This window comes from Zea mays, chromosome 2, assembly GCF_902167145.1.
Source record: "Zea mays cultivar B73 chromosome 2, Zm-B73-REFERENCE-NAM-5.0, whole genome shotgun sequence".
Lineage (NCBI taxonomy): Eukaryota > Viridiplantae > Streptophyta > Magnoliopsida > Poales > Poaceae > Zea > Zea mays.
In genome coordinates, this window is record NC_050097.1 from 175,015,793 (window position 1) to 175,039,786 (window position 23,994).

Below are 23,994 nucleotides of genomic sequence, written 5' to 3' on the forward strand. Positions count from 1 at the left end.
CGTCGTCACCAAGTAATTTTTTGTATGCACAACCGAGTGAGCGCATGAGTTGTTTGGCTTTGTATGTTGGATGTGTCCTCTACAGTCGGTTAATAGAGACCGGAATGGATTTAATCTAACTAATCGTCTCTTTAATCGGGTCCTTAATTGGGAGAGCCCACGCCAATCTAGTTTTGAGCCCTCGAGCACACGGCGCTATAAATATAGGACTAAGGGGTAGCAGGAAACACTAACGCTAGTACCTCGTCTCAAAACCCTAATCCCCACAGAGGCCCCCATCGCCTAAGCGTCAGAGTGTCTGGAAGCGTGACAACCGTTAGCGGCTCGAATCCCGATGCCTGCTGCTTCTTTGCAGGGCAACGGTATGAAGACGATAACAGCGACAATTGTCCAACAACAACAACAAAGGTTTGTTTCTCTATTCCTCTCAGTAAAATAGATCTAATCATCATTGAGGTTTTCTTTTCCAGTTATGTATTGGTATTCTAGGGAGTTAGAAATCGATCCTATCCACCATAGAGTCTAACATCGTAATCACCCTGACACAAGACAACATTATTATTGACCAAAACCACACTGACACAACACAGCACCAAAACCAGTAGGAATTGAAACGAAATTATCACCCTGAATCCGCAGTCAAGCTGGCGGACCTTGCAGCGGGCTTCTCATCACATATAGGCGCAACTCGCAATCGCAGGGTCTCCAATGGACATCACCGAAACATCCAAGCATTTGGAAAGCATCACCGTTTGCACCGGCGTGGCCGTGCACTCGATTGCATTCTCCTACGTTGACTATGCTGGCGAAAAGCATTCTACTGGTCGCTGGGGCTGGGGTGGTTCCGGTGGACAACCTGAGACTGTAAGTCAATGCATGTATGCATTAAATTGTATGATATATATATATATATATATATATATATATATATATATATATATATATATATATATATATATATATATATATATATATATAGTCGGTTGTCCGTGCGTTGCGACGGCTGATAATAATACCCACGTAAACTATCCACCAAAAAGATCTTAATATTTTTTATTGACTGTCTCCGCTCTTTGTATAATTTTTTTTGATTTGGCTAACTGATGTTATTGTTTACTCCATGCAATATATCTTGGTATAACACGACCAATGAAGTGAGCGATTAAAAGAGAGTTCACAACGACTGACTGAACGATTAGAGATTATAAAATGGTATAATTTCACCATACAGAGACCAAATAAGAGAAAGTTTGTGAGCTCAAGTTTCTAAAATAAGTCACATGGTCAAACTGATAAAAAGATAGATCAAAATATGGAGTGATTGCTAAAGTCATGCATCAATAAAAACTGGATGCGCTCCATATAAATTATGCTACTTCGTAGCAATTACTAACGTTTAAAACCAACAAATAACCTTTTATTTTACTGTTAGTGTGACAAATCATTGTTGCTGCATCCAATTCAGCAATCTCAAATACCATGTAGTCCATTGCGCCAATGTGGTTTCAGAAACGACCTAGTGCTTGCAAGAGCCAAGAACGTTGTGCTGTGCTTGGCTGTAGCCTCGGCCCGTAGTGCTGGCCTGGCCCGACACGATTATATTTTTTTTATTTTACAAAAAAATGTATATACATATATACAACTTATATTCAATATTAAAAATATCTGAGCATGATGTTCTACTGGTTAGGCAGCTTCACTCAATGTCTCTCGCCCTTCTTCCATTAGGGCATGGATTGGAACCCCACCTCCTGCACTGTTTTTTTAATATTTTTCGCTGATTTAATTAAATGGGCCAATGGGCTAACAGACTGGTCCGACACAGTCAGCAGGCCAGCATGATGTGTCTAGGCCATAGTTGTGGTCCGCGTGCGTCTGGCCCGTGCCGAACCGCCGTTTGGCCATCTATAGACGTGCAGCGGATTAATTTGAAATAACTGTGAGGGGTTATTTGTAAAAAATGATGCGGTACGACCATTGAAACTGGTGCTTTAAGTATATATAGTTTATGTATTTAGAGCCCTGGGCTCTTTTTAACTACAGGAAGCCCCGACCACCCGTTCGGTTGACCAGACGACCATCCGATCCACCCACTATAATGTTTACGCTTAGTTATACACAAGTTTACGCTCATGTATCATTGTATAAAATCAACCGCTCTACCTGGCCTTCCACGCGATGGTTGAGACTAGGGTTTCAGAGGCGGCGGTTGCGCGACACGAGCGAGGGCGGCGGACAAGCGTCCCATAGACGAGATCCATGGCGATCGCCTCCCTGTCATCGTTCCAGAGGTGCCTCCTAGCCCAGATCTGTTCGCCCCTCGCCCTCTCCAGACTCGGTGATTCGCAGACTCGGTCAGCTGCCTAGGCACCGGCCACCGGCGTCTGGATCTCCTGCTCTACTGCTCGCCACCTCGGGGGCTCTCCGGCGTTGGCTTGACGCGGCAGCGCCCCCCGGTAGCCTAGTGTTCGCCCCTCGCCCTCTCCAGACTCGGTGATTCACAGACTCGGCCAGCTGCCTAGGCATCGGCCACCGGTGTCCGGATCTCCTGCTCTGCTGCTCGCCACCTCGGGGGCTCTCCGGCGTTGGCTCGACGCGGCAGCGCCCCTCGGTAGCCTAGTTCCGGATCCCCCACCGCCCACGCCCACAGGTCAAGTTATGTGACCCCAGTGAGTAAGCTAGAGATCTTCGGTTCCTCGCACGAGGATGGGGATTTATAGCCGAGGAGGCTTCCGTGGTTTTGCTGCTGGGATTTTGTTGCTTTGGTGGGGGATTGGAAGCTACTTCCACTGGCTACATATCAAACAGTTGGATCTGTGGATTCCGCAACAAATAAGTTTCTTTAAGGCTATTCACTTATCCCTGGTACCTCATACATAAAATTAGTTATTCACCTCTACTGCTGCATATTCTACTTCCTCGTGCAATATATGTAAGATGACCAAATGATTTTTGCTACCGATAGTTGATGATTATCATTTGACATGTCACATAATTGTTTTCTTTTTATGATTTTTCGTCTACTTTATATTTCATTTGGCTTACTTAATGAACAATAAGATAGAACAATGAATTGTGAATAAAAGAACTTCTAATAAGCTTATCAGTTGCCCTGCAGTGGTCTCATTGTAGACTTGTTACAGTTACGGAGTGCACCATATCCTAAAATGTTCTCTCTCCTCTCTAAATTTCTATGGAAACTTGGCTGAGACTAGCCTTCAATTGCTTCTGCTCTCCATTAGATATGGTTTGAGATAATGTTTGAGAGTAGATTATTCATATATGTTATGGTTGATCTGCTTCGGAGTTGCAGGTGTTCCGGCCATTGCTGAACATTGCGGTGGGAGTTGATAATTTTAGGAAGTTAAAGATATATTTTAAAACATCTGGTACCTAAGATTACACATCCAAGTGATATCCTAGAGATAGGAGTAATAGCATTCATATTCATTTATAGATATATGCATTATCATTTCAAGTCTATATTGAGTGGCAGGGCACCTTCCTATTTTTTGCTAAAAATTGTTAGCATGGCCTCGATTTTTTCAGGTTTCTATAATATGCAGATCAAGTTGCTTATGTCCTCGATTTTTTTCAGGTAGCCTATTATGTCCCGCCGTGAGATCAGTTCTCACATAGGTTCTTCAAGGATTCTTCAAGGTTGCTCGATTTTTTCAGGTTGCAGAGATTAATTCAGTAAGTGCCACCAATATTGAGCTTTTATTTCTTGTTTGTGTATTTAAAAAGGCTAAAATGTCATTCTCGGAAGGAATAATTCATAAAAAAATTCAAGTATGTGTTTTTCTTGTATATGTGTTTTCCTTGTGACAGGTTGTTGGTGAGGAGCTTGAAGTTTTAACTCGAATGGAGTCAATCTATTTAGCTTAGCTCTTCAGGAACTCCTAAACGTTTCTCAACTGGAAGGATTAATTAATATCTAGAATTTGATGTGGTTGTGTATGATGTACTTCATTTTTTGGTATACTATGCAAAAAAACAAATGCCTTCTATGACCATAGTGATTTATAAATTTTTAAACAAAATTTTTACGATACTTCTTGTTGTGTTTTACGCTTCCACTAAAAAGCAAGTGCCACATTCGCCGTTACAAAGCAGATCGATGATTTACGTAAATTTCGTATTCATTTACGCTATTTCAGTTCACGTTTTATGCTTAGATCCACCCGAGCCAGAACTTGCGCATGATCGTACGCGTGCGATTTTCACGCAGTAATTTAGGCCCCCATTCGTCGTTACGAAACAGATCGATGATTTATGCTATTTTGGTTCATGTTTTACGCTGAAATCTACCCGAGTCAGAACCCGTGTACGACACGCGAGATTTTCACGCCGTTATTTTCGGGCCCCATTCGCCGTTACGAAATAGATATACGATTTACGCTAAAATTCGTAATCATTTACACGGTTTTGGTTCATGTTTTACGCTAAAATCTGTCCGAGTCAGAACCCGATCACGATGGGACGCGCGAGATTTTTACGCCGTAATTTTCGGGCCGCATTCGCCGTTTCGATACAGATCTATGATTTACGCTAAAATTCGTAATCATTTACGCTGTTTTGGTTCATGTTTTACGCTAAATTCTGTCCGAGTCAGAAATCCGATCATGATGGGACGCGCGAGATTTTTACGCCGTAATTTTTGGGCCGCATTCGCCGTTTCGAAACAGATCTACGATTTACGCTAAATTTGTAATCATTTACGCTGTTTTGGTTCATGTTTTACGCTAAAATCTGTCCGAGTAAGAACCCGTGCCCGATGGGACGCACGCTGGTACGGGACGTGGCTATACCTGGCTGGGGCTTTCTGGTACCTCGTCCCTATATATATAGAGTGTAATAATGTTATCTAACTAACCCATATATAGTAGAATGTAGCTAAAAAAATTTCCACTTTTTTCCCTCTCTGCAGATCCATCTCGCTAAGTCTGAGGTGGTCACAGAGTTGTCTGGGACAATCGGCAAAGTGGATGATCGCACCGTGATAACCTCCATCAAATTCGTGACAAACTTAAAGAAAACCTATGGGCCTTGGGGAGCATATGGGGACGACAGGGATACTCAATTCATAGTCCCCATGCAGCCAGGCAGTGGCATCGTGGGCTTCTTCGGGCATGCTGGGGACTATCTCGACGCCATTGGCATTTACGCGCGTGCGATCCCTACTACTACTACTACTCCTGTGATGGGAAGGTCGCTTGATCGCGGGTTCATGGTGCTGATCTCGTTTGATTTCCTACGTTTACTTCAGTTGGTTGCTAGCTGAAGTCATCTCGGTTTGCCTCTGTAATAAATTTCGACCAAAATAAACAGGACCTGAGCCGATTTTTCTGCTTGTTGTTTACTGCTGCTGCTGCTACTCATCATGGCATTCGACTCTATATATCATGTCAGCTATAGCATGTTTCTGTACTGTTTTTGTTCCATTCAATCCGTCGTCTAATATGATTTTCACGATCATGCCAAGGCATGTTTTCCATTGAGCAGAAGTAGAGTTTAAGAATAAAAAAGAAATATGGATAGTGATTGGTGATTACAGAGCCAAACAACCCCCCTGAGCTCACCTTGTGTTGTGATTACAACTAAATTACTTGGCGAAAACTTTGAGTAACTCTAGCACGATATCAAGCAACAGATTAGGCCCTGAACCAAGCGGCCTAAAGACCACCATGCCCCAACCTAGCTAGTTTGTCACACCATGTATGTGTGTCCAGAAAGCTTACTCAGATATACATCGAATTCATTAATGATAACAATTATCCATATCCAGCATAACACGACGTTATTTATTACATATGGACACATAGGTTAAAAAAAGATTAGAATTGATACATCAAACATCAGAAGTTCAGCGGATCGATCTAGTGGCCTCCACATGCATCGACCGAGAAGACCATAAGCCTGGACTTCATCAACATACACTCGTACGCTAGCTTCATCAACATATTCCCCAGGAGAAGTGATGTCATTCTCCCATACTTGGGAGTGTGAATATCTCCATCTAGTATATGGTTGCAAGTCACTTGCACATTTCCTCGGTGTAAGACCAGGAGATCACTTCAAGGCTTTTCGATGGGTTCAACTAGGTTGTACACGCCCACTGAGGTTTCAACCAAAAGGAAAGTTCTCGTTTCTTGGAAGGCCCCCCTTTTTGCCAAAACGGAATTAGGAGTACTCTGTCTTGTCTTCTGCACATCACTTCATCGACGGAGTAGTGTACCCCTGTCATATTCATTCTACCGTTAGGTGCATACCATAACTAGACTCCTGCATTTACTATGACAGGCCACACCCATACTTGGTTCGTGGTTGTACGGTTTTCATGGGAGATCGCTCCATGAACTGGTCCTTAAGATTCACATGATTCAGGTGATAAATACCACAAGAAAAACTACTAGTAAGCTCGAACGTAGTTTCCAAACTACTAGTACACCCAAACATAGTTCAAGACTACCAGTAACCCCGGATCCAATCCAATCCATATCAACCATATACAAATTTTCATGTTACATAATACTAATTGCTAATACAAAATAATTAAAATTTTAGATGAAACTTTAACCAAAAATTAAGCAAGGCTAAGCAATTCTATCCATAACAAAAAGAAAGGTAATGTAACACCCTAGTTTTCTCAAATTCAAACTTTATTTTTAAAACCCAAACCCTAAATTTTTTATTTTCCTTGGAAGGAGACAAGTTAATATCATTATTGGTCACATGCGAGCATACATAACAAAGCAACACAATTAGAATGACAACACCTTCTCCCCCTTTTCACTCATGAGATGAGTGAAGCATGGGGAGAATATTAAGTAAGGGCAAATGCCATGCAAATAAGAAGATTGTGAATTATATCCACCATCTTATATTCCATTTCTCATGGTCACAAGCTTATCACAACGAATTACCTTCGAGACACACAATGGAGGTATGAAGGTAAAACCATTTAGATGACTTTGGCGAGGCGGAGCGCGTTAAGCATGGGGAGATCACGTGAAAAGAGAAAACGTGCCTCTACATGAGCATTGTACACCTATTTATAGGGAGACGACAGCATACAACTTCGTATGAGATTACATTAATGCCCCTAAGTTCTATACACACGGTATACACAACCTACTAAGGGAAATATGGTATTTTTCTCCACAAGACGTGTTGTGCACACCTCTTTCACTCTCCTTCATATATGTGTTGTCAAGACATACTAAAGTCATGGTGAGGTGCTTTATCTGAGCCATTACGACGAAGCTATTGCTTCTCCCGTCATTCTCCAAGACAAAGCTATGGCAACGAAGGCTAGTTCGTTATTCCGATACAAAGTCAAAATGGCTAGAAATTGTCAGTTTGAGGACCTTCGGTAAAGACGTGCCTCTACCATGGGATCAACTTGTTTTCTATAATGGGCTGCGAATGCATTTGTGTGAAGGGGCCTGTCCCGAAGGTCAAAAACACATATCCTGAGCACGTTATTGAAAACGTGGATTTCAGAATACGCTTTATAAGGCAAAAACATAAAACTGTTACACTGGTCCACCGGTCATTGAATGAGTGCCGTTGAGCTCCTTGAATTCTGCGCATTTTCACCTATAAGGTGATCGGACCTCACTGACCGGTCACGATATTTACTGTTGTTGCCAACTTGCTAAAATAGAAAGAACAATGAAAGAAAAGCAAAAGGAGAAATTGATAAGAAAAAGGAAAAGGAAAAAGGAAAAAAAAAAGAAAAGCTCACAAAAGCATATGTTCTGTGTCGTCCTCATCCTCAAACGTATGTTGCAAAGCTGTACGGGAATTAAAAGCACTCCCTCAGTCGAACATGACTGTAATTATGGGTTGGACTGTAATTACAGGTTTGCCACACGTCAATTATTTTAATTGTGAACAATTTTATGGAAAATAATATGGATTTTATATTTTTAGATAGGTTTGGTATAATAAGTATATAAATAATCTGATGATACTTATTTGACGTAATAAATATTAGTATAAATTCAGTTATATTTAGATTTGCTTGACTTCTAAAAAATAATTGAATTATATTTTTCACACGAACTGGAGTAACACTAACACTACGGCAACGGCACGCATCGTCTAGTAAAAAATATGTTTATGTTTGTTTTTTTGAACGGAAGAGTAATATTAAAGCTATCTCCGGTAGATCTTCCTACTTCGCACTAGTAAAAAAGAGCTATTTCTACAGTGGGATTTAATTTTTACAGGTGGTTTCAGTTATCAAACGTCAGTGCTATTTTTAGTGGTGATTTCTTAAGAAAACCGTCACTAGCCTTAAGAAAACTGCCACTACAAATCTTTTTTATTCTGAATTTTTTGAGTTTTTTAAATTACCTCATATGAAAAACCACCAACATAAAAGTTGTAGATCTCTAAAAGTTATGAAATTTATAGTTAACAACTTTTTAAAATCATTTCGACTCTTAAAAATTGCGTTTAAATTTGTCAAATTTAAAATTTAAATTTTGCAAACGACCTCAGATGGGAAAAGTGTAAAAACAAAAGTTATAGAACTTCAAAAGTTATAAAACTTTGACTTTGTAGTTTACAACTTTCTCGTTTGAATTTGTTTACAGCCTCAATAAATCAATTTACACTCAGTTGGTTATAATATATGGACAATAAAACTAATACTAATATATATATATATATACACGAAGTAAGTGATAAGCAGAGTGGTAGAGGGGGCCATACGCGAGGGGAGGTTATGGATTCGATTCCCACCGACCACGCGCGAAAAATGTCGAGACTTGCAACTTTGACGGAGATGAGCGGGCGCCTTCTCCTAGAAGTTCAAATAGATTTACAACCGTCAGTATTTCTATTGAACTCTAGTACTGCCAGTACAAATATGTTTACAACCGTCAGTATAGAACTTATATCGTCAAAGTATAGAACTTATAGGTATCAATGTCACCTAGTATCAAACATTTACGTCCCTATTTTACGTCTACTATAGACCGTGTAACTAGCACGTAGGCGGCGACGGCACGCATCTAGTGTACAGGACCAAGGGACGCGCGGAAGAGTGCACGGGAGTCGCATTTGTTACGTGTTGACTGTTGAGCTAGGGCTCAATAAACTATCGTGTTTGGTTCACGGTAGAATTTGAGAATCTAGTTTGAAAATATAAAATGGCTTGTTTGTTGCGGGTTGTGGTGGCTTTAATTCAGCTATAGTCGTGACTTCTACAGTAACTTATCTCTACGAGTCACGTTTGATTTTCAAAGATTTAAAAGTCTACATCTTACATGTTATCCAAGAAACCCCCTCTCACTTGATCCTAAAGATTTTGATTCTACGAGCGTAACCACACTATTACTCACAATAATAAATAAAACATTCTTGTTGAGTACCATATGTGGCACCTATGAAGGCCGGATGATTCAGTATTATGGCCCGGACGGTCCGCACCTCAGGGCTATCCCAGACCGTCCACGGTTAGATAAGATCAGACGAGATCTCTTCTTTTCCTGCGCATGTTTATCCATCTAAAAATGTGGAGTTTGTTGGAGAAGGTCTAGGAACAGGTACAAATCTCCCCTTATATATAAATATAAAGGGGTACGACCGATTGCACGCATAACCAATCGAACCAATCAATCTATATTTTATTCCTTTACTTTCTTACCATAGGGATAGCAGTAACGTAACCTAGATTTAGTCTTCTTTCATCTCCATCTTCATCTCTATTCGACTCTACATCGGCTAAACGCGTCTTAGGTGGCTTGTCGACTCCAATACAAAACTTAGGATCTCTCCTCCCTGACAGGTCCCCCCAGAGGCGATATTCGGGTGTTGTTGGCGATTGCCACCGCCCCTTCTCGCACGCAGATCGTCCGGTCGCCACGGGTGGACCGTCTGGTTACGTTCAACGCATAGAAGACCAGCTCCTGCTGCAGGGTCGCTGACCGTTCGGTCCTAAGTCACGTACCGACCGCGCCACCTCAGAGTGCACCGCCTGGCGGAACAAACCCTAGTGTTTGGCACCGATTCGGAGCCAACAATCTTATTCCTATATAGTAGGTAGGAAAGAAAATAACTAGCTAACAAAGGTAGAACTAACATATGATGTACAAGAGTTATACTATACCATTAAATATGAATGTGTGTAACTGCAACACATGGGCATTGTACCATATATAAAGCACTAGTTTTCACGGTTTTCGCCGTTGTCATGCTCCCTCATATTTAAATGGTAAAAAAGCTAAACTTATGCGCAAATGGGGGTTTGAACCATGGTTGTTGAGCCAACAAAGCACGTCTTTTGTCCTTATGCTTTATCCTCTATACACAAACATAAATAAAAACCGTAGCAACATATAGACACTTTGCTAGTATAGTCCAATTATAAAACTAACTATACTTAATAATCATAATTGGTATTTAAATATTTGACACGTCACAAGCCAAATTTGAGTCACGGGAACCGAACACCCTCTAAAATACACCTATAGAACTACAAGCTATTTACTATTGAACAGCTCCATCCTAGGCGTCCGGCTCCAGGGGGCGACACCAGGTTATGCTACCGGCTACCCTGGTGCACAGGCACCATGGTAGATAACTAGATACTAAGATACCGATTTTATTATCAGTACATTGGTTAATATTTACTGTATATAATATAAAATATTTATTTATTGCTTTTGTTTTGGTAGTACACCACCTTAATTTTCGTTACCAGCTTCGTCCCTATGCGTTAACCAACAACAACAGCTGGCATCATGTTGTCTCCGGAACCGAATTTTTTGTTTTTTAGCCCCTTCCGAGTCAAAAATTTACGTTTGGATCCCCAGAAATTTTATTTGCACGTTTGGACCCGAAGCTCGGCGCCACAGGCTATGGCGCCGAGGTAACACAGCTCGGCGCTATAGCCTATGGCGCCGAGCTTCGGGTCCAAACGTGCAAATAAAATTTCTGGGGGTCCAAACGTAGGCGCTATAGCCTATGGCGCCGAGCTTCGTGACGTGGCAGTCCCGCGTGGCACCTAGCTCGGCGCCACAGATCTTGGCGCCGAGCTAGGAAAAACCCGCAAACTGCCTTCTCTCTGCGTGTTTCTTCTCTTCTCGTCTCATTCCAAACCACGCCGCCGCCGTCTACGAAATCGCCGCCGCCGCCCGCCCTAGCTCCGGCTCCGGATCGCCGCCCGCCCGCCTCCGCCCGAGCTCCGGCTCGCCGCCGCCCGCCCGCCCCTGCCCAGTTCGGGCTCGCCGCCGCGAGCTCCGCCCGAGCTCCGCCCGAGCTCCGCCGCCCGCCCGCCCCGAGCTCGCCCCGAGCTCCGCCCGTAGCCGCCCGCCCCACGCAGGCCACTGCCGCCCCGAGCTCGCCCGCAGTGCACTGCCGACCAGTCCCCGCCGCCCGGAGTCCGGCCAACGATCGGCCACCGCCCGCTCCGGCCCCGGTAGCTCCCTCCCCCACTGCCGACCAGTGTTTTTTTTAATTTCTTAGTTTGTAAACTAGTAGTAATTAGTTAGGTATCCACTTATTTATTGTTTAGTAAATAGTTAGATATTTTGTTGTTAGTGTTTATTAAAATAGTTAGCTAGTTTGTTGCGTAGTATATTGTTAGTGTTTAGTAAATTCTTAGTGATTATATAGTTACCATTTTGTTTAGCGTATTGATATTACTTGTTTTCTGTGTTGGCAACCATCGTGTTGTCGTTTATTCGCAGGTTCTATAAACATCACTTTACAGGGGAGGTGCTGCCAAATTTTTTACTGACAATTGGTTTTTTTGTACGTAGGTGTTCGTCCGACTTAACCTTCTCCACCGTTAGCTGGACTCGTACGCGTTCTCAGGTATACATAGTTTTCGTACATTATTTATAGATTATGTAATTTCGTTTGATGTGTTCATTTAATATTTACTGTATAGTTATTAGTTAATATATATTTATTACTTAGTAAGTTAGTAGGCTTAAGTTATATAGCCATTATTGAGTTAGTAATCCATTTTTGCAATAGATGGACAGCTTAGTAACACTATACCATGGAGGAAGGGTGGAGATAGATGCTTATGGGAGTGTTACTTTTGATGGTATGAAGATCGTGACCATGTTGTTTGTTGAAAGACCATCTTTTGACCAGCTTTTGGCTCGAGCTTGTGAGGAGATTAGATGCGACATAAACGACCCTAGAATATCAATTCAGGGTTTGTTGTCCCATATTACATATGGAACAGTTGTCCGATGGTTGATCTCCATTACCTCAGAAGATGATTGGGTGATATATTTAAGAATTGTGAAGACGATGGTTCCACCATGTTTGGATGTGGTTGTTCAAAAGTTACCTGTTAGTCATTGCGAAGGTCCAGTCGGGTTATCTCCACAAATGCCAAATGCATCTCGTATTGAAGCTCCTTTGGTAGAGCTTCATGAAGAAGTCGTTGTTGTGCCCGATGCTCAATCGGGTCCGCACGAGTATGGGATTTCTCGTCCTATTCCTGGCGTTTGTGGGGCTTCTAATGCGGTGGTACCCCCCAAGAGATCCCATTGACCCAGGATCCAGTTCACGATCATCCTAGTAAGTGTCTTCGACACATTGTTCGTATCCATCGTTATTTCGTTTGATTAGACTTTTTAATGTGGTTTTTCTTGCTCCGACCCGATGCAGGATCTCCACATATCGATAATCCTTGATAGAGTGGTAACTACTTCTTTACTAAAATTAGAGATTTGAATTCAATGTTTTATGTCTAGTTTTGAGCATCCTAATGGCTTAACTTGTGATAGGGAAACGCTATGCTCGTATCTGTTGTTGAACTCGAGCGTATCTCACAGAGAACTTCAGATACTACTACGCTATCGTTACTATCAGTGAGTATCAATGTCTAACAGAAAACTTGTTTATTTGTATGTTGTAACATATGTCTTTAACTAATATTTCGATTACAGAGGGTATCACGTCGTCTTCGTCGTGCAGCGGCTCGGTGTGGATGCCGGTCTCTAGCGGGCGTTGACGTGCAGCTGCCTGTGCCTCGTATGCAGCAGGACGTTCAGCCTCCCATTTGTGCAGTTGGACCATCTACAGCAGGACTCAGCTCGTCGCGATCGACGCGGGACACGTTTGAGAACGTGGCCCAGGACGACGAGGACGATGACGATGACGATGACGACGACGACGCTGGCGCTGGCGCTGGCGTCACAGGTCAGGTGGAGATTGGACCGTCTCAGTTGCAGGATGCTCCTACAACTCAGCCATCACAGCTGACACCACGTAGAAGGCGTCCACGAGACCCTTACACTCCAGGCACCGACGCTCTTGGGGCCAAGGGCAAGGGTAAGTCTAGGAGGAAATGAATACTTTTGTGATGTTGGTCTTATCCTGAAAACTGTGTGATTTGGACTCATGCTGGAGACGTTGTAATATGAACTATGTTATGTGTTTTGGACTATGTGTTGTGGAACTTGTATTTTGGACTTTGTTTGTGGACATTGTATGAAGAACTATGTTCTGTGGATGTTTTTATATTCGATGTTATTTTGTGATGTATTATATGTTGAAATGCTTATATGTCTTATAATATGTGATTATTTGAACTGTGGTTGTTAATAAAACAAGGGGAACTCTTGCAAAATTTTTTTGTGAACTGTAAAAAACATAATAAGCAATAAGTAACGCATCTTTAGAGTTCTAAATTATTTTTGATACGTAAATACTACATAATAGGCTACAATTCTTCAGTCAGAATCACAATCTATGAGTAACTCATCTTCGGAGTCATCCGTCGCGCAATCCTCAACAACAACCTCATTCCACTTGCTGCATTGTCCTGCATCACACTTGTCACCAGTTCTTTTGTAATAATTGGCTTCTGCTTCATCTGCAGCTTGGGAGAATAGCTCATCCTCAGCCTCAGCCTCATCAGACTTCTTCTTGTAATAAGCTGCCTCTACCTCTGCGGCGGCCTGAGACATAAACTCATCCTCTTCCTCTTGAGCACGTAATCCTGCCTCAGCTAGTGCGATGAGCTCACTCAACCTTGACGTGTCGTCCTCCTCTTCTTCATGTAATCCTGCCTCTGCGAGGGCGATAAGCTCACTCAATCTAGATGTGTCGTCGTCCTCCTCCTCCATCAGCTCAACCGTTGCCATTTTATCCTGAACATATCTCGCATGCGCCTCATCGGCCAAATAGTTTACGCCGCTTCCAATCTCTGCAAATATAATGAGAAAATTAAGTTAGCAAAGTCAGGATAAATAAATTGTACTAACATAATTATAATATCATTTATCTCACTTACTTCCCTTGAGGCGATCAGCAAGATTATCCAACATCTGTTTCTCGGCTTGAGCCGCTTCCCATTCCCTTGCATCCTGTGCTCTCTTCTCATCTGCCGCCTTCAACCTCCTATACTCTGCACGCTTCGGGCTATCATAAAAGGCAGATTTTGCTTCCCTACGCATGTCGCGTATGCGATCGTTAATGTACGAATCGACCAGCCGAGATCCACAACGCATCTTCTGTCCCATTATTCTCTTGGACTCTATTGTGCGCATCACCTCTCCTTTGTCGTCGTAACTCTCCCAACTGCATTTCCTCGTCTCCTACAAAAAAATAGTAAGTACCGCTATAACATTACATCTGGTGCAAAAAAAATACCAACCTCATCGTAATCGACCATATGTCCACAAAAATATCCAACACCAAGCTCCGAAGGAACTAATCCATACTTAGCTTCAATACCACATTTGCAGAGTACTGGATCAAATTTGACCTCTTCTGCCGCCCACCCCATGTATCTCTTTTCCTTTACCTCTGGCTCTGGCCAATGGGACAAAGGACCATACAACCACTCTCTGAAACGACACTTACGCCACTCGTATGGCTGCAGGAGAAAAAATTAGTTATTTCTTGTAAATAAAAACTAGTTCATACATTTAGCGTATCAATGGGCTCACATAATCAATGTTCGGACAACAGAACTGCTTGTCATAGTCTTCGTCGATGACAGCACGGTCTCCACAATCGCATCGAGGCGGTGAGTTCATCCGTCTTTCTGTTGCTACCTCCTTCTCCGCATCCGTCATTGGTGGAGGATTCGGGGGAGGAGGTACCCAACGCTTAAAACGCTCATGACTGGTCTTTCCACTCAACCAATTAACAAAAAGAAGATATCGAGGGTCAAATTTATCAGGACCATCGATCCACTGGAAAAAGAAACACCTCTCATGTCCCTAAAATAATGGAAAGATGCACTATTACATATCTACAAAATAATGAATGCGAAAAAAATTAAGTGACAAGTCATAAGCTACGTACGTCCAAAGTGCCACAAAGGTAGTAGCAGCGAGCAGCCGTGTCTGGATGTTGTGATTGATGTACCCAAGCCAGTCTGCCACAGTCACAGTTAGGCACGGGGAGTTCAGGAGGAACAGGAGCATCCTTGCTAGATACGTCCGGATATAACTCCCGAGGACGACCTCTCTTCTGCCACAACGCCTCTCGGTACATGTCTTTCATCTAATAAACGATTATAATTATCACTTGTACCTATTATGCTTTATAATAAGTTTACACAAACTAATAATCGAAATGATAATATAATAGGTGTATACAAATTATTAAACTAACAACCCAATATCCAAAACGAATCAGTTGGAAATCATACCTTGGTCTACGAAGTGAACCAACTCAAATCTTTGAATCCAGCAAATTTTGACGAAGTTTGGAAATGGGATGAAATGAGCTGCTCTCGGCCAGCCGCGCGGGCGTTTTTATAGGAATTTGTAGTTCGGCGCCAAGATCTGTGGCGCCGAGCTACGAGGCCGGGCCGCAACTAGCCGTTGGTGCCTCGTCACAGCTCGGCGCCATAGGCTATGGCGCCGAGCTACGGCACCACGTCAGCGCCAGGTCAGCCCTGGACGCAACTAGCCGTTGCTGCCACGTCATAGCTCGGCGCCATAGGCTGTGGCGCCGAGCTGTGTTAGCTCGGTGCCATGGCCTATGGCGCCGGCGCCGAGCTAAGGGTCCAAAACTGAGTTTAAAATTTTTTTAGGTCTAAACGTGATTTTACTTTTGTTTAAGGGCTAAAATAAAAAAATTCGGTCTCCGGAAGCTTCTCCATGCGGCGAAGGCGAAGGGGTCGTTGCCTCCCTCCGCGAAACTCTCCTTCCTATGTGTTACTGTTACCTGTTGAAGATTCCTATGCATGCATTGCCGACACAACTCTTTACCGATTGGCACTACAATACCATGTTCTCTGACACAGATCTTCTCCATATGGTTGTCATTGTTATTTTATGTTTCCTCTTTTGGTGTATGATGAGTGGTGCAAATGAAAGCTTTGATTATTCCTCATTATCACACTCACGTGCCTATATTAAGCTTTACCACTGTCTAATATGCTTACTATCATGGTTAAAGTAACCATGCACGCTATCTCAACAAACAGTTGACTACCGTTTAAATTATTTTTATATTTTCCGATCTTATGTGGGCACGCATCTTTTCTTCTTGTAGGATATTGATGACGTGACGAACTCGCGGCGAGTGTCCGCATGCATCCTAATTTGTGTGTCGTTTTCCTCAAGTAGCACTACATCTTCATTGAATCCGCCACTAGTACAATGAAGCTATGTAGATTTCTTTGAACCGCTAATGTCACTATCAAAATCCGGCTCTTCTGTGAGTACTTATGGCTTTATCGAGGGTAATTTATCGAACAATCGATAAAGCATTCTTTATCGAGTGTTACGAAAACACTCGACGAAGTGCGTCTTTACTGAACATCGACGCTCGTCACATAGGCTGGCGTCGGGCCTACTAGAACTCTCTTTGGCAAGAGCCAGGCCAGCAGGCACTCGATAAAGGCTCTCTCAACGTCATTTGGTGTCGTCACGGCGGCTATTCTTTGCCGAATGTCCCACATAAAGTACTCGACAAAGAGGTTATTGCCTATATACAGTTTAGCGAGTCCTCTTTGCCGAGTGTTATCGAGGATTTGCCGAGTGCGGTACTCGGCAAAGTACTTAGTCCCGGTAGTGTGTTAGGGGGCAGTAGAAATAATTTTTTCACAGACGGGTAACTGAGAACCACTAGTGGAAATCGGTTTTTACTAGCGGTTCACACTAGTACAAAGAAGCTCTGTACATGCAGTTGCAAACATATTTTTACTGGTGTTTTTTAGAACCGTCGTTGCTAGGGGCTAGTAGAAATTTTTTTTACATGCGGGTAAATGAGAACCGCTAATGGAAATCGATTTCCACTGATAGTTAAGTTAGGACAACCACAGTGAAAATTGATTTCCACTAGCGGTTGAGTTAATAAAACCGACAGTACTAATATTTTTCAGAAAACATAAACAGGGTTTTAAAAATAGGAAAACAACATTTTAATTAGGGGAGAGCCTCTCACCTAGACACGACATTTTTCGCGTAAAATTTGCATGTGGGAATCAAACCTCCAACCTAAACCTCACCCTCATGTGTTGCTCCTCTACCACTCCATCTATCACTTAAATCATTTATATATTGTAGTTTTGTTGTCCACATATTACAACAATCCAAATACAAAAATTGACTTTTTGAGGTTTTAAATGAATTCAAACGAAAATATTGTCAACTACAAAGTTTCATAACTTTTGAAGTTCTACAACATTTATTTTGGTACTATTCCCATCCAAGGTCATTTGCAAAATCTAATTTTTGAGAGCCGAGATTATTTCGAATAAAAATGTTGCCAACTATAAAGTTTCATAACTTTTAGAGATCTACAATTTTAATTTTGATGGTTTTCCCATACGAAGTCATTTGAAAATCTAAAAAAAATCGAGATAAAAATGATTTATAGTGGCGGTTTCTTAAGAAAATGGCTTGTAGCAAGGCAGTTTCTTAAGAAATCCACCTGTAAAAATAGCAAGAAAACCGCCTGTAGAGACGAACGATTTCTACTGAGAAAGGTGTTTTCACATACGTTTCTTAGGTCGGAACGGCCAATTTTATTTTACTGACGTTCGATAACCGAAACCGCATGTAAAAATTGGATCCTAGTGCAGGCGTAGAGCTGTTTTCTACTAGTATCAGTTAAAAACAACCGCTAGTGAAAATCGATTTCCACTGGCTGTCGACGTAATAAAACATTTATCACTCCACCCATCACTTAGCTTGTGTCTTTTTTGCCCACATATTAGAACAAATCGAGTATAAATTGGTTGTTTGCGGCTGTAAACGAATTCAAACAAAAAACTTGGCAACTACAAGTTCTACAAGTTTTATTTTGGTACTTTTTTTATCTGAGACTGTTTGCAAAATTTGTATTTTAAAATTTATCAAATCCACATGCAATTTTGATAGCCCAAATGATTCCAAATGAAAAGGTTGAAAACTACAAAGTTTCAAAATTACGTTATTTAAAAAAACTCAAAAAATCGATTTCAAATTATTTCTACTAGCGGGTTTTAAAGAAAATCACCGGTAAAAATTCACGATTTCTACTGGTGGTTTATTGGGTCAGACGGGCCACTTTATTTCACTAACGTTTGATAACCAAAACCATTTGTAAAAATTATACCATACCGCAGGTATTGAGCTTTTTTTTTAATAGTGCGCATTTCTCCTGTGTTCTTCGTAGAATTGAGTAGCCTAGGCTTGTCTCGGCAATATCTTTTATATCTCTTCTCTATATCTATTGTTTATAGACTGCTCTAAAAAAATTCTCTCTTCTATATGCAAACCAACCATTTGGTGCAAACACTCGATGGCATAAGGGCCTCAGAGTTACCAAACTCCACATGCGCAGATTTCAGCGCTCGGAGAGTTAGGTGTGTATAGTGCTTGTATATTTGTAAGTTCTCGGTTTTTTCATATCAATATCTAATTTTTGCTAATCGCACATTTTAGTCTATGTAATCAGGATGGGGGATACTATAACCACATTTACAAATTTAATCTTTGGTGACGCTTCTATAGGTAGCGGCCAAAACTCTAATCATCCGAGTTGTAGCTATTAAACATTCAATTTTATGTAATATATACGATTGGTAATTTGACTTGTATTATAGATATTTATGTGTGATGTTTGATAAAAAAAATTATAAGATGTATGAATGGATATTTGTGGATAGACATTTGAACTATAGATATATCTCGATGAAAATATTTATTGGTGGTCACTACCGGAATCCGACTCTTTGCCGAGTGCAATTTATCGGGCACTCAGCAAAGCATGATTTGCCAAGTGTCACTTTTAGTGAAATAAGACTCTCAGCACACACCTAATTTACCGAGGGTAAAACACTTGGCATAGAAAGACATTCGGCAAAGGGTCTAGGGTTTGCATCACTCTAGCTAGTAGCGGCAAAAGGAAGTTAAACAGCATCTTCAGATAACTTCTATCGGCGTAGATTGATGTGGAGTGCAGCCCGCCCGCCCTGCTGGCGTTCTATAAATAGAGTAGCTCGCCCTCCCATCTTGGGACACAGCACAAGAACACTCCTAGCTGAAGATCTCGAGTGCAACGCAACGTTGGCGCTTGGCGGCCAGTAGTAGCAGCAAACTTAGCGTCGCTCCTTCCTACTAGACGAGAGATCGAGAAACCATGGCCAAGCTCCAAGTCACTCCTGGCGCCGCGTTCACCGAGTGCAATGAACTCAACTTCCAGGGCCTGTACATGTACCACACGCCCCTGGGTCCCAAGGCCAACCAAGCTGCGATCCTAGAGAGCAAGGCCAAGATCGGCATCGGTGCCACCGTGGTTAACAACTGGGCAGTGTATGACGGGCCAGGGCCAGGCGCCAAGCTCGTCGGCCGTGCGCAGGGCTTGCACATCCTAGCCGGAAACTGGGTCAACTCATTCACCCTGGTGTTCGAGGATGAAAGGTATATATGTGGACAAATCCATTTTGATCACCTAGCTAGCTACGACCAGCAGCTAAAATTCTGTGTTTTGAGCTAACTGCTGCATACATATATATATATATATATATATATATATATATATATATATATATATATATATATATATATATATATATATATATATATATATATATATATACAAATTACAATGTGGGTGCAGGTTCAGTGGGTCCACGCTTGAAGTGAGGGGCATAACGGTTGAAACTGGCGAGTGGGCTGTTGTTGGGGGCACCGGCCAGTTTGCTATGGCGAACGGCATCATCTCCAAGAAGTTACACGAGCAGAGAAGCGACGGGAACGTCATAGAGCTTAGTGTCCATGCTTTCTGCCCGCTGCTCAAAGGGAAAAGGGTGAATGTTCACATCAAGGCTAGCTTTATTTGCTTCTAATTAACATAATAATTAATGGACGCATGCATGCATGCAGGGCGGTGCTGTGACAAAGGTTGGGCCATGGGGCGGAAGCGGAGGGTCTCCAATGGAGCTGACAGAGACGGAGACGCCCATGCGTCTGGAGAGCATCACCGTCAGCAGCGGCGTGGCCGTCAACTCCATCTCATTCTCCTACGTCGACTCTGCCGGCCACAAGCGCTCTGCTGGTCCCTGGGGTGGTTCCGGTGGACAGCCTGATCAGGTAGCATGCAGCAGCTTATTAATTGACTGATGCCACTGCTATGCTAGCTCTAGCTAGCTAACTGCTATATATGGAGTATTATATATATTCATGCTCTTTGCAGGTCCAGCTCGCCGAGTCTGAGGTGGTCACACAAGTGTCCGGAACATACGGCACCATCGACGACGACGACCGCACCGTGATAACCTCCATTAAGTTCGTCACGAACCTTGACAAGACCTACGGGCCTTTCGGAGCGTACGGGGACGGCGACGACACCTCCTTCACCGTCCCCGTGCAGCCGGGGAGTGGCGCCATCGTGGGCTTCTTCGCCCGCGTTGGCGGGGCCGGGGACTACCTGGACGCCATTGGCGTCTACGTGCGCCCCCTCTAAAAAAGCTTTGTTTCTGATGTGAATCAAGCAGCTGCATGCATGCTGCTCTACTCCACACAGAGTCCATCACCACCTGCTGCTTGAAATGCGTGCGTGCGTGCGGCTTCCAGTTGCTTTATTTCGTACCTGAGTGTTGTGTTGTGGTGTGTTTGCTCATGTACTTCGGTACGTTAATTGCTTGGTAAACTCTGGTCAGTGATGTGTGTTTGCCTTTGTCATGGATTTCGACGGAATAATAAAGACCTCGAGTAGAAGAGGTCAGGGTTTTTTCACTCATGCTCCTGGTATTATTATTCAACTCTGTTATCCCTTTAATTTCTATTTTTATATATTAACCGCGGGAGCAATTCTTGCCTCCTGTTCGACCACGTCAGCAGAAAGGATTTGGAGCGTCCGATACGATCTGGAAGGCATAGCCGGCGTCACCATAATGTATCCACTTCAACCGTCCGATTGCATTCCAACGGCATGCGAACTCTGCCCTGACACGAATCGGCGCAATGCTTCTAGGCATCATCCCGCCCCCTCAATCGCCATCGTGCGCCACCACCAGGAGCCCCATACATGCCCTCCTCAAATGTTGCGGCCGTGCGTAAACGCGTCCCTCCTCCGCCTGGGATCGCACTCGCACCATCGCCCCCTCCTCTGCCTCCACGCCGACGTCGTGATGCCTCAGCCCTCCTCCGCCTGACCCGACCTGTTGGCTCGAAAACGCATCCACCACTCGGAGCATCTTGGCCTCCCGCAGGGGCGGAGCCAGACCCATGACCGCCAGGGCATGGCCTGGGGTGTGTGTCTCATTACCTCCTTCTCCCTGCTACACCCGCTGGCTGCGGCTCCACGTCGCCAGCCTGCTGGTGGTGCGGCAAGAGGTCAGCTCCCTTCTGGTTTTGGCTTCCCACAATCCCACGGCTTAGGGGCTACCAGTACCAGGTAGCAGCGGACTGTAGCACCTTGAAAGGATCGATGCAAAGCTTGCGTTGTTGAACAACAAATATCTGGTAACAAATTACAGAATCCTTGATTCAATAATCATTATGAGCGATGTGGTTCACATTCTAGCTGTTGTTGCAGGTCTGATGCGGTGATGCCTCATACATCAATGCTAGGAGACTGGTCTAGGCATTTACAGAGCATACCGTGGTTTCGAATCCCCTTGATTCCTTGAACATTACAGGTTCAGGCTAATTCTCCCCTTCATGTTGAGGCCTTAGCCTTTTTCCTCGATCTCCATCTTATTGTTCTTTCAACTATATTCATAATTTATTCTTTGTCACTAACCAGTTGACCAAAGGTGTTATTTAGATGTGATTTCTGCTATTTGAGCTCCAAGGCTTCACACTCCAAGGCTTCACACTGTGTATAATAGCACTCTTGGTATCAATGAAAAGGTACCCAGATTTTGGAGGTTTTACATGGACAAAGCAAATCCGCAGTTAATAGTTACAGTGCTGATTGGTTGATGAATTCGAATAAATATCTTTGCTTTTCAAGAACAGGAAACATGCCTTTGTTAGTATGGGAGACACTTTGAGCTTATAGACTACAAATATTATTATACTGCTAATGTTGTTGACAAGCTTAGCGATAATGTTTCTGTGTACTTTAATCTGCTTTTTGGAAGTTAACTTTTATCCTGTTCATTCGGGAGGAACAATACATTATTTATGTCGGTGGCATAAATCTTAGAAGTACACTACTTTGCAACATCGTGTTTATTTTTCCAGAGTTCCCAAGTTAGCTTTGAGTCAGTAGCAGTGCAATAAGAAGATTTGCTGATTTTTTATAGTTTGGCTGCACCCATTTCTTGTAATAAATCGTGTATCGTCATCTCAGGAATTCGACGCGTTATTGAAAATGTTGAACTAAAACCCTGCAACTCTGCTGCATCTTGCGTCATGTTTGTGTGTCCCTGATAAATCGGCGAGCAACTTCTGGTTTACACATCAAACTGATAGATACACTTTCTCGATTTGTATGCAGCTGAAGATGTGCAAGGACGGTGCATATTGGGTAGCTAACTGACCAATTTGCGCCTTTTGTCGCATCAAACTCAAACGACATCAAACTCAAACGATTTATGTTGGCTTCTTTCCCTTCTTTTATACCGTGACTGATTCAGATGTTTATTTGTCTAACATGGAAGGTATTGTTGCTGGAATTTATGTGGGCATGGTGTGTAGTGTACAAAGGGTCCGCGGTCACAATGACTGAGTAAGAATTACATGGGTACAAATCTTTCAGCTTTATGGTAGTTAACTGAACATCATCTCATAATTTTTTTATGCTTGCTTGTCAGTGCAAAGTAACATGCCCCGTTCGAAATATAAACTTTTTTACTGCTAGGCATCATTTTTCTCTCCTACAAATAGTATGAATAAGTTTTCTAAAAAAACAAATTTGATGTTGCTTTTGCAATCTTCTTCAGAACTTCCTATAATCAGTTATTATACCAGATCTATAACTCAAGTTAAAATTATAAAATGTTCAGCGGTCATGAAAGCCTTTGTTGCAGCAAAATCACTGGAAAGAAAAAGAAGATAGGAAAGTACTTGGGCCAAGGACCAGGTGGTCCAAAGGAGTGTTCACGTGCTAATTTGTTTGGAGACACAAAAACCAACTCATTGCGTAATTTCCCTGGGGTATTTCACGTGGAAGGAACAGACTTGGTGTATTAGGTGCCAAATATTGGAAAGGTGGTTCCTGTAGCCAAGGATCACTGTCATCCAAACCTGTACCCAGGAAGCCGTTTGTTCTGCCATTGAAAACATTGGCATTATAGTTAAAATGAGTTGTCTGTTGAAGCCACTGACTTTGAGGACTTGGAGACTTTAACCTTCTCCTCCTGCTGCTCCAGCGCCCAAGACCAAGTCAGTTTCTGAGCCTACTGCTGCTCCAACACCTAAAATCAAATCAGTTGTCGAGCCTGCTACTGTTGCTGCTCCAGCGCTTGAAACCGAATGAGATGTCGAGCCTACTGCTGCTGGTGCTCCTGCACCGATTAATTAATATAACCTAACCGCCCCCCTCCTCTCCAGTTTGTTTGTTGCCAAATGATATATCTCCATGTTGACTTATATCCTTGCTATATTCATATGG

At 42.8% G+C, this 23,994-nt stretch overlaps 2 protein-coding genes across 2 annotated transcripts; both read left to right on the forward strand.

The window, feature by feature from the left end:
- The first annotated feature begins 334 nt into the window (after window positions 1–334).
- On the forward strand, window positions 335–5,284 carry LOC103649097 (horcolin). The gene is made up of 3 exons (XM_008673440.2): window positions 335–362; window positions 701–864; window positions 4,931–5,284. The coding sequence occupies exons 1-3, from the start codon at window positions 335–337 to the stop codon at window positions 5,282–5,284; spliced, it is 546 nt and encodes a 181-aa protein (XP_008671662.1).
- A 14,160-nt stretch (window positions 5,285–19,444) lies between these two features.
- Window positions 19,445–21,171, forward strand: LOC103164609 (uncharacterized). Its single transcript, NM_001291853.2, has 4 exons — window positions 19,445–19,850; window positions 20,050–20,239; window positions 20,316–20,522; window positions 20,626–21,171. The coding sequence occupies exons 1-4, from the start codon at window positions 19,570–19,572 to the stop codon at window positions 20,893–20,895; spliced, it is 948 nt and encodes a 315-aa protein (NP_001278782.2). The 5' UTR covers window positions 19,445–19,569; the 3' UTR covers window positions 20,896–21,171.
- Window positions 21,172–23,994: the final 2,823 nt, after the last annotated feature.

What these genes read in the sequence shown, in the direction of transcription:
- LOC103649097 (XM_008673440.2), top strand. Translation starts at nt 335, where the DNA reads ATGCCTGCTGCTTCTTTGCAGGGCAACG. An exon ending in TGCTTCTTTGCAGGGCAACG is followed by an intron (nt 363 to 700) that starts GTATGAAGACGA and finishes TCGCAATCGCAG; the next exon opens with GGTCTCCAATGGACATCACC. An exon ending in CCGGTGGACAACCTGAGACT is followed by an intron (nt 865 to 4,930) that starts GTAAGTCAATGC and finishes CCCTCTCTGCAG; the next exon opens with ATCCATCTCGCTAAGTCTGA.
- LOC103164609 (NM_001291853.2), top strand. Translation starts at nt 19,570, where the DNA reads ATGGCCAAGCTCCAAGTCACTCCTGGCGCCGCGTTCACCGAGTGCAAT. An exon ending in CGCTGCTCAAAGGGAAAAGG is followed by an intron (nt 20,240 to 20,315) that starts GTGAATGTTCAC and finishes GCATGCATGCAG; the next exon opens with GGCGGTGCTGTGACAAAGGT. An exon ending in CCGGTGGACAGCCTGATCAG is followed by an intron (nt 20,523 to 20,625) that starts GTAGCATGCAGC and finishes TGCTCTTTGCAG; the next exon opens with GTCCAGCTCGCCGAGTCTGA.